This window comes from Sus scrofa, chromosome 7 (genome assembly GCF_054392235.1).
Source record: "Sus scrofa isolate SSC_HxYL_T2T_F1_AM1 chromosome 7, Sscrofa_HxYL_maternal_Yorkshire_Landrace_v2.0, whole genome shotgun sequence".
Classification (NCBI taxonomy): domain Eukaryota; kingdom Metazoa; phylum Chordata; class Mammalia; order Artiodactyla; family Suidae; genus Sus; species Sus scrofa.
The window spans coordinates 136167634-136177635 of record NC_139389.1 but is presented as its reverse complement, the minus strand read 5'-3'; the positions used below and the strand labels follow the sequence as shown (position 1 = coordinate 136177635).

General features: G+C 63.0%; 1 protein-coding gene across 2 annotated transcripts; it reads right to left on the bottom strand.

The window, feature by feature from the left end:
* Positions 1–1923: 1923 nt before the first annotated feature.
* On the bottom strand, positions 1924–10002 carry SIVA1 (SIVA1 apoptosis inducing factor). Of its 2 annotated transcripts, XR_014809381.1 has the most exons (5): positions 9851–10002; positions 7639–7833; positions 7029–7185; positions 4725–5364; positions 1924–4342 (listed from the first exon to the last, which is right to left on the bottom strand). XR_014809381.1 is itself a non-coding variant. In XM_021081564.2 (4 exons), the coding sequence occupies exons 1-4, from the start codon at positions 9966–9968 to the stop codon at positions 5307–5309; spliced, it is 528 nt and encodes a 175-aa protein (XP_020937223.1). In that variant the 5' UTR covers positions 9969–10002; the 3' UTR covers positions 1924–5306. The 2 variants fall into 2 exon arrangements, 1 of the variants encoding a protein (XP_020937223.1); XM_021081564.2 differs by having other exon boundaries at positions 1924–5364.

Here is a 10002-nt window from a genome sequence, read left to right as displayed (position 1 = left end):
TGCGCACCAGCCCTGTCCATCCAGCAGATCCTGGTCACGGGGAAGGACCGGGACCCTGAAGGGCCCAGAGCTGGCCAAGGTCGAGACAGGGCCACCGCCAGGCCCTGGGACCTGAGAAGGTGCGAAAAAGCAACCTGCGGGGGGGAAGGCGTTACCCAGGTGCCCCGCCCTAGGACCCGCGCCGAGTCTGGCGGCACGGGAGGGCAGGACGTGCCGCGGGCGCCACCTGGTGGGCGCGGAGAGGAACCAGCTGCCCAGCACGAGCCTGCTGCTCTTCCTGTCCCTGGTGGACTCAACCTCGCAGGTGTGGCCAGGACGCGGGGACCGTCACAGGGCACGACGTTTGCCGGACCTGGCGCCCGGGCCTGGGGGAGGGGGCAGAGCTGCCTGTCTCCCCAGGCTCCGCGGCAGCTGATTCTGACCATAAGGCCTTGGGGTGGGGCGGCTGCAAGGAGCATGGGGCCGAGGGCATCCAGAGCAGCCTGGTTCTCCGCCGGGTGGTCCCTCACTACCTCCGTTTTGACAGGCTCCAGGACACAGCTTTTGGGGATACCCAAACCACAGCAAATGCTACCTACTAAACAAGACTTTGGACCCAGATTTCAGATAGAAAAAAATGCATCAAACTGGAAGCCTGTCCACGTCTGGCAGGAACGAGAGATAGTGCAGCCTCTGGAAGACCGTATGGAGGTTCCCCAAGAAATTAAAATACAGAGTGGCACGCGACCCAGCAGTTCCGCTCCTGGGTACACAGATCACCCCAAAGAGCCGAAAGCAGGGTCTTTTTTCCTTTTTGGCCACCCTGAGGCATATGGAGTTCCTGGCCTGGGATCAGATCCGAGCTGCAGTTGAGATCTATGCCACAACTGTGGCAACACAACTAGCTGCTTAACCCTCCACCAGGCCAGGGATTGAACCCGCGTCCCAGGGCTCCAGAGATGCCATCGGTCCCCCTGCACCACAGCGGCCACTCCTGGAAGCAAGGTCTTGAGATACCGGTACATGTGTGTTTATAGCAGCATCCTTCGCAATAGCTTTAAAACGTGGATGCACCACCACTGTCCATGGACCAATGAATGGGTCAGCAAAATGCGGCCCATCCGTACGACGGGATGTCATCCAGCCTTAGAAAGGACATTTTGGAGGAGTTCCCGTCGTGGCGCAGTGGCAACAAATCCGTTCGATCCCTGGCCTCGCTCAGTGGGTTAAGGATCTGGTGTTGCTGTGAGCTGTGGTGTAGGTTGCAGACTCGGCTTGGATTCTGTGTTGCTGTGGCCGTGGTGTAGGCTGGCAGCAACAGCTCCGATTAGACCCCTAGCCTGGGAATTTCCATGTGCCGTGGGTGCGGCCCTAAAAAAGGGCAAAAAACAAAAGACAAAAGGCATTCTGACACCTGCTGCAGCATGGATGAACCTTGAGGACACAAGGCTGAGGGAAAGAGGCCAATCATAAAGGGACAGAAGCAGTACATTCCACTTACTTGAGATCCCTGGCGTAGTCAGACTCCAGGAGACAGAAGGATGGTGGGTGCCGGAGGCTGGGGAAGGAGTGGGGAGTGACTGTTTAATGGGGACAGAATTTGTTTGGGAAGATGTACGTTCTGGAGAGGCTGTGCTTAGTACCACGGATCTGTGCACTGGAAACAGGCTAAGATGGCTTGATGTGATGTGTAATTTTTTTTTGTTTGTTTTTTGTTTTTTTCTTTTTAGGGCCGCACCCACAGCACAGGGAGGTCCCCAGGCTAGGGGTCCAATCAGAGCTGTAGCCACCGGCCGGCCGAGGCCACAGCCACAGCCATGCAAGCTCCCAGCCACACCTGCAACCTACACCACTGAGCGAGGCCAGGGACTGAACTCCAGTCCTCATGGATGCCAGTTGGGTTTGATAACCACTGAGCTGCAGTGGGAACTCCTGTGACGTGTATTTTAACACAATAAAAAAGAAAAATGTATATTTCAGAAACCAGAAAATACAGCAGTAGCCTCCCATTATCCTCAAACTTTGAGCAAATGGTGCCCCAAAGTGGCAGGCGTGGTGTGAAAAACCGGGAGGTGGCTCAAGCTGGAGCCGAGGATCAGGGGCCCAGCCTGCCAGGGAGAGGGGCACCAGCTCTTCTTCCCAAAGGACCCCCTTGGGGGATGACTGGGGGATGAGGTTGGGGTGACTGGGGGATGACGGATGATTTGGGGATGGGGTGGCTGGGGGTTGGGGCTGACTGGGAGATGGCCTTAAGGGCATTCCTATGGCCTGGGACAGGCTCAAGGTCATGAGCCTGGACACAAACACAACCAGGAGGCCAGGAGGAAATGAGCAAAGGGTGGACACCCAGAGAATGCCCTGACCTTCCAGGAGGTGGGGGCAGTCCCTGCAGGCACCTGCAGCAGCCCAGGCAGGGAGCCGGCTCCTCGGGGAGAGAACTCCGGGGCCAGGGCAGGCCCGGAGGGGCCTGGTGAGTTGTGGCCTGGGACAGTGAGGACCAGCAGAGCTGCAGTCCCGCAGCCTGGCATACATGGAGGCGGCAACGCCCTCCCATCCCGCCCTGCCCTTCCCCGCACCAGGCCAGCCTCCAGAGGAGAGGAAGCCAGGAGCAGAAGTGCCTTCAGCACCTGGAGCGCCCACGTTTCGGCAGGTATGCGGAGAGGCTCTGACTGGGTGCTGCAGATGGGGGTCTGGGGCTTCAGGCCGGGTGTCCGGCTGGGGCATCGTGGTGGCGGAGGGAGGGCCTGCCTCAGGTAGCCGCCCCCCCAGGGAAGGCTGCTCAAAGATGGGTCGGCGTCCAGCCAAGTCCGTCCTTTCACTTTCAATTCGCTTGCATCTTTATGCTCCAAGTGACTTTTCTGTTTTGCTGTTTTAGGGCCGCTCCCGTGGCCTGTGGAGGTTCCCAGGCTAGGGGTCAAATTGGAGCTGTAGCCTCCGGCCTACGCCACAGCCACAGCAACACCAGATCCAAGCTGTGTCTGTGACCTACACCACAGCTCATGGCAACGCCGGATCCTTAACCCACTGGGCGAGGCCAGGGATCGAACCCACACTGTCATGGACACTGTGCTGGGTTCTTAACTGGCTGAGGCACACGGGAGCCCCACTTGGCTGCGCTAAGTACATCCGGGTGGTCGTGCCTCTCACCCGGAGCTCTTCATCAAAAGCTGACACCCAGCCCCAGCCTCCCGGCCCCCACCTTCCACTGTCTCCAGGGGCCTCACGGAAGCGGAGTCACATAGGGTCTGTTACTTTGTGACTGGGCCACTGCACTCAGTGAGGTGTCCACAGGGCCATCCGTGCTGTAGCCCGTGCCAGGAGCTCCTTCCTTTTTAGGGCTGAATAATATTGCGCTGTGCAGACGCGAGGTGGGAGGTAGATGCGCCCCTGGGCTTGGAACCGCTGGGCCCGGCTTCTCTTTGACGCCTCGAGGAGGAAGTTAGTTGCAGGAGCTGAGCTCTGCTGGAGTGACAGCAATGACCACGTCAATCACTCCCGGGGTGGCGGCGATTCCCCGACTCCACATGCACAGAGACTCCCGGGATCGGAGGCGAGGGGCGCCAGAACCCTCTGCTCTGGAATCGTCTCGGCCAAAAGATGCGCACGCCTATCGGGGAGGGCCCTGGACCCGGTCTGGTGGGAGACACAGGAGAAGCGGCCAGAGGAAGGCAGGGGCTGGAGAGCCGCGCTGCGTGAGCACCTCAGGTCACCTGTCTGGCGCGCGCCTCGCTCGGGGGACACCCACACCCGCACTCCTCCTTCGGGTGGGTCCTCCTGCTCTGCTCGTGTCTACAGTAAGCCGCTTCTCCACGCTCTCCCGCTCGCTGCGCTGTCTCTACGATAACCCTTGACCTGTCTGCAGGCTCGGCCTCCGGGAAACACTGTTTTCACCAGGGGCGAGAATCAGGGCGATTCTGCTCTTGCCTCCAGCTGGTCTAGCGGTGGCGTCCCTGGCTTTCACCCAGGCTGCCCAGGTTCAAGTCCTGAGCAGAGAATCCAGACATCACTTCAAGGCGGTTCCTGCGGTGGCACAGGGGTAAGGACCCCGCGTTGCTGCAGCTGTGACGAAGTTTCCTGGCCGGGGAACTTCCACATGCTGTGGGTGCAGCCAGGAAAAAAAAAAAGAAGAAAAAAGAAAGAAAAGACCCCACTGGAAGCCGTCGCTGGCTGCTGTCTCGAGGTCAGCCCACAGGACACGGGTTTGTCGCCACACCTTCCCTCCTGGGACCGCCGCTGTGCGTGGCCGTGGACACCCCAGGGGGACTGCAGCGTCGCTGAGATCCCCCCGCAGTTTTCTGAGGAACTGCTTCACCGCCTCCCACCAGGGCCGCGGCATCTCACAGCCCTGGCGCCAGGGCACAGGCTGCCAGCTCCCCACACCCTCGCCAGCGCCTGGGGTCTGCTGCTGTTTACACCGCAGCCGTCCTGATGGGTGTGAGGTGGCCTCTCCTGTGACACGGACCCGCATCTCCCTAACGATCAGACGCTGGACACTGCTGGAGGCCCAGGGCCTCTGCAGGAAGCCAGGTGGCCCCCGTGAGGACGGCCAACGGTGGGCTCTCCAAGTCCAGTGCCAGTGGCACAGACACCCACCAGCCACGGCCTCACGGGGCAAGGCCGAGGCGGCCCCAGAGTGTCCCACGCCCTTGCTCAGGAACATGCACCTGCAACCTCCGCTCACATGCAGTGACCCCGCATGCTCTCTCACCCCTGCCTCAGCAGCCTGTGCCCCACATGGGCCCAGCCTCTTTGGCGTCAGGGACCCTCCAAGCTGGCCAGTCCCGTGTCACTCCCGCCCTATTCTGTGGCCCAGGGTTCCTCAGGGGGCAGGGCCTACTGCGCTGAGGCGGCCCTGCAGGGACCCTGGTGTGGGAGCCGGGACCCAAGTGCCTGGAGGGGAGGCTCCAAGCACAGCCGGCCGGCCTGCGACTCTCCCTCCAGGCCCGTCCCCTCCCTGGACCACACACCGCACCTCCCCCAGGTGAGCAAGGCCGTTGCCCAGCCGGCCAGCATTCCAAGGAACCGACTGGCAGGTCAGGCGGGGCCCCGACCTCCCGTCGAGGTGTTTTGGTGGCATTTCAGGGTCGGCCTGGACGGGGCCCCGGCCCCCCCGCCGGCCGCAGGGCGATGGGGTGGCACCTGGCAGAGCTCACCAACTGCTCCCCACAGGCCCCAGGGAGTCCCCGCGTCCAAACATAAACGGTTTATTCACTCCTGTTGTCAGGAGCACAAAATACGGACTAGAAAGGCCCCCTCCCGCCCACCACACGGGTCCCAGCGTCCACACCAGCGGGGTTGTCCAGGCAAGGCCGCTGTCCACTCCTGCCTCAGGTCTCGAACACGGCACAGCTGGCACACAGCACTTTCTCCTGAATGTTGCTGCAGCTGTGGGGAGGGGGCGGGGAGCTGGTGTCAGCGCCGCCTTGTGTGCCCCTGGGCGACGTGCCGAGGCACTGATCCTGGCCCTCACCTCCTCGGCCCACAAGGCGGGTGGACTCGCGACCTGAGGGAAGGTGCCGAGAGCCCAGGCAGAGGCCGAAGCTCGGCATCCATGGAGAGCGGCGCGAACCAGCCCCGTCCCCGGCCCCGCCTGTGGGCCTGAGGTCTGGTCCTGAAGCTGCCCCCCGAGGGGCGTGGCGAGGATTTCCCGCCCCCGGGGCCACGGGGGGAGCAGGACAGGGAGGGCGAGGACCCGCAAGTCAGCAGACACGGGGGATCCGGCAGAAGAGCCTGAGAGGCAGGGCGCTGGCCACGTGCTCCGCGTCCAGACAGGTCTGCGGGGCAGTCAGCGCCTGGTGCCGCCGGGCGCTTAGGGCCCCAAGTCCCGGCCCCAGCTCCTGCCAGCCCCACCCCGGGCTGCAGGTGGGGGGTGCGGGGGGACCGATAGGGCGGTGGCCTGGAGCAAGTCACCTGCTTATCAGCGGGGACAAAGCCCCTGCCCTGGCGCAGCTGGTGTTTGGGGAGGAGGGAGGAGACCAGCGAAGCCCCCAGGACCCGCCCTGGGGAGGGAGGCGCTTTTGGGATGCAGAGGCTCCAGCAGCGCCTGGTCCAGGACCCGCGGGGTGCCCGGTGCTGTGGGCAGCCCTGCTCCAGAGAAAGGCCACTGGCCAGGCCCTGCCTCCTCACTTAACACGGAAGCAGGAAGAGAAGATTTAAGCTGGCGAACACAAAACAGAGTCCACATTCGCCACCCACCCGCCGTCTTAGTCCTCAAACCAAGGGCACAGGGTGGCCAGTCCTCGCCAGCGCCACCCACCCTGCCCTGCCCCCACCTGGGAGGTATGTTTTTAACTCTTCCTGGTTAGTGTGACTTTTATGTCTGCATTTATCTGTGGCCACACCTGCGGTGGGAGGAAGTTCCTGGCCAGGGAGGGAACCTGTGCCACAGCAGCCACCATGCGAGATCTTTAACCTGCCAGACCACCAGGGAACCCCCTGGTTGGTTTTAAAGACTCCTGGGCCTACTGTGCGCACAGGGAACTGTGTCCAACCTTCTGGGATCGAGCGTGCTGGGGACAAGCGAGCACGTGTCGATGTGGGCCTGGGTCGCTTTGCTCGGTCGGCACATTGTAAACGGACTGTGCTCTGATTTCAAAAAAGTAGAAAAACAGAAGACCCCGGGACTAAATTAGTTTGAAGCGTGCAGAACCTTCCTTAGAGGGCACAGCCCAGCCACACCTGTCCGTGGAGTGGACGCTGGACCGGCCAGTGCCCGGCACCTCCTGAGCAAGGCTGGACCCACCACCTGCAGCAGACACGAGCTCAGGTTACAAACGCTCATCTCCCGCCCTCACCCGACAGGTGTCGGCTACCAAGGAGTGAGCCAACGACACCGAGAGGCCAGGTGAGACATCCTAACTCAAGGCCCTAGAGCACCGGAGCACCAAGGGGGCGGATAGACCGCAGCGGGGCGGGGTGGGCAAGCTGCGGGGGCTGGATTGCCTCAGCAAGGGTCCCGGGGCCTTCAGGAAAAGCTCCGGCTGGCGGAAGCATTTACTGCTGTCACATGGTCCCATCAGGCCCGCCCGCCCGCAGGGGCCCGCACTCACTCCACGACGGCGCACAGGGGGCAGGCCAGGGCCCCGCAGCTGCAGCAGGTGTGCACGCAGCGCCCGCACAGGGCTCGCTCACACTGGCCACACGCCGCCTTCCCGTCCGCGGCACGCACGCAAGACGAGCAGGCCCCCGACGCGGCCCCGGCCGGCTCTGCAAGGAAGAACACCTGTCAGCCCAAAGGGACCCAGAGTGCTGGGGGCCCCCAACTCCCCACCTGAGAACGAGGCGACCCTCCTCCCGCACCTGACCTACCATGAGGTGCTCCGGACAACCGGTGCGTGAGCACAGCACACAGCCGGTTTCACCAGGGAGGGCGCCCGGTGCCCGGACCCCCGCCCCACGGCTCCCGACGGCTGGTGCCAGTGTCCCTTCTGCGGCTCGGGGGAGCACAGAGGTTCCTGCACCACCCAGACTGGGGGTGAGGGAGTTTCTAACCAGCAACCCAGGTGACAGTCTGGGATGCACACCACGCTGCGCAGGGACCCAAATAGCCTCTCCCCACCTAGACGGGACCCAGTGCCCGCCGGCCCAGGTAGGAAACACACTGAGAATAAAGGGAACGCCCTTGCCATGTCCCAAGCGCACCTGCAGGGCCCCACTCACCAGCTTCAGAGGCCTGGGCTCGGCTCCTGGTCAGTCGGCCGTCGGGCCCGATGAGCATCTGCCCCCGCGAGGCCCGAGGGGCTTCCGTGGGGCCGGGCTTCGGGGATTCCGGCAGGTCAACGGTGGCACAGCCCTCCTCCCACGCGTGGTCCATGTAGGCCTGGGCCCCTCGGAAGAGGAGCTGGGTGGTCTTCTCTGGGGAAGAGGAGTCACTCCTCCGTTTCCACCCCGCACAGCCTCCTTGTCCTGTGGGCTGCGCCCAGCCAGGCCTCGGAGCTGTCATCCAGCCACCAGGACAACGCTGTGCCCTGGCGAGCTGGGTCCCACCTTCCCCTCCTGCCTGGGCTCAGCGGCCACCTCCTCCAGGAAGGCTCTGGACTCCGCAAGCCCCTCCGGGCTCCTCTCCTGTCACTCTGCTCGTTTTCCACACGGTGGCCTCACATGCTTGCTGTCCCTTTCGGCCTTCGCACCCAGCAGCCAGCTTCGTTCCTGTGCAGCACCCAGCCCCGGCTGGTACACACCCCTTCCCCGACCTTGGAGCTGCGGGCCAAAGACATGGCAGCAACGGGCTCCTGACAAGTACTCCAGAATTCTCGAGACCTCTGTGGGTCCTGGACAGACAGTCCCACCCTCGGAGCTGAGGTGGTGTCTCAGCACCTAGAGCAGTGGCTTTCCATCAGGGCTGGGGGCTTTCGCAGGGTCAAATGCCAGGCGCCAGCCCCAGAAATGCATTGTCTGTGGTTCTCTGCCGTATCCCAACAGAGCCAGGGAGGCGCGCTTAGAAGCTGGCAGCGCTCTGTGACTGACAGAAACGAGCTGCTGGGTGACAGAGCTTGAGTGGCTGGTGACAGCCCCAGCACCCTCCCCCTTGGAGCAGGATGGGAGGATTGAGGGGAAACCAGCCCCCCCCCCCCTCCAAGGCCTGTGGTCCATCAAGATAAAGAGGCCACGGTCAGGCTTGGCATTCACTACCCCTGAGTTCACACAGGCCACCTTAGGTCCTGCCCTCGGGAAATGTCTGGGAAGCCCAGCAACCCCCCCCCCCCCTCACGGGCCTGTGAGGGACAAGCCCCTGCAAACCTTGACACTGTGGTCAAGGAAGGTCAAAAACCAGCCTGACTTAATCCCTATCAACTTTTAATTCTTCCGCCTGCAGTGTTTACGTTTTTTGACTGTCCAGGGCGGGAATAACGGTTGAGCACCCACAGCTTCACTCATTTCTATTGCCTGCGTGGCCTCGGAAAGGATTTGCATTTGCAACCCCAGTGTGCAAGGAAAAAAGGCAGAGCAGCTGCTGAGGGGGGCGGTGGGCTGGGCTGGGGGAGCAGGAGAGAGAGAAGCAGGGTCTCCCCCGGCTAGGCTCTTCCCCACACCCCTAAAGCACAGCAGCATCGCTCAATTACAAACACTCCGGCCACAAACCTCGGGCCCTCAACCACCAGATAAAGCAAACTCCACGGTGGATGAACCACCCCAGAGGGGTGATCAACAGCACCCGTGCACCTAAAAATCGGCATGACCCAGTCAGACGAGAAGGCCTCCGAGCTCGCTGCCCTCACAGGTCTGACCTGGACAGTCCAGCTACCCTGAGCCCTGCTGCACTCTGCTGCTTCCTGGTTTTCGCGTAGGCTGTTCCCTCTGCCTGCAATTCCCTTCCTCTCCCTCTCTGCCTGCCTATCTCTGCAGGACTCTCTTTCTCCATGAGACCACTGACAGCCTGCAGGTGGTCCTGCAGCACCCCGTCGCTGCCCTGATGACCTCTGGCACGTCCTTCTCTGGCAGGTCCCCCCACTAGACTGGGAGGCAGGGTCTCCTGCGCAGCTGCAGCGCCTGGCAGAGAAGGCGCGCTCCAGAAATACGTCTGGGGTTAGAATGGGTACTGCTGCGGACTTGTTCCACCAGGACATCCCCCTCCCCGGCCTCCAAGTGCGCCTGAGGGATCTCAGTGCTGGTCGGACCAGGGCTGGTTACCGCGCGAGTCCGGCATCCCCACAAGACACAGCCCCGACTCGACACCACGCGGTTCAGAGAGGTGGGGGTGGCAGGGGACAGGAGGTAGCGTACAAGGGCTTACTCAGGACGCCCTACTCATTGCTCCCAAACCCCAGTCGGACAGCTAGCTCCGGACCCCCGGCTCCAGGGGGCGCGGCCCGCGGGGCCCGCCTGCCCCGGCCCCGCTTCGCAGCGAGAAACCCCTCCACCCGGCACTCACCGAAAATCTCCCGAGTGAGGCGCTCGGCGCACACGCCGCGACTCAGCTCCCTCTGGCCCACACGAACCTTGAGCTGTAGCGGGGCCGCGTCCGCGAAGGGGCAGCCCCGCTTGGGCATGGCCGCGGGCCCGGAGCGGCTCGGCTCGGCGGCC

Excerpts from the sequence above, each read along its gene's own strand:
- SIVA1 (XM_021081564.2), bottom strand. The coding sequence starts at position 9,968 with ATGCCCAAGCGGGGCTGCCCCTTCGCGGACGCGGCCCCGCTACAGCTC. Across the intron at positions 7,834-9,850 it reads CCTCACTCGGGAGATTTTCG|AGAAGACCACCCAGCTCCTC; the intron begins GTGAGTGCCGGG and ends CCTCTTCCCCAG. Across the intron at positions 7,186-7,638 it reads AGCCCAGGCCTCTGAAGCTG|AGCCGGCCGGGGCCGCGTCG; the intron begins GTGAGTGGGGCC and ends TCTTCCTTGCAG.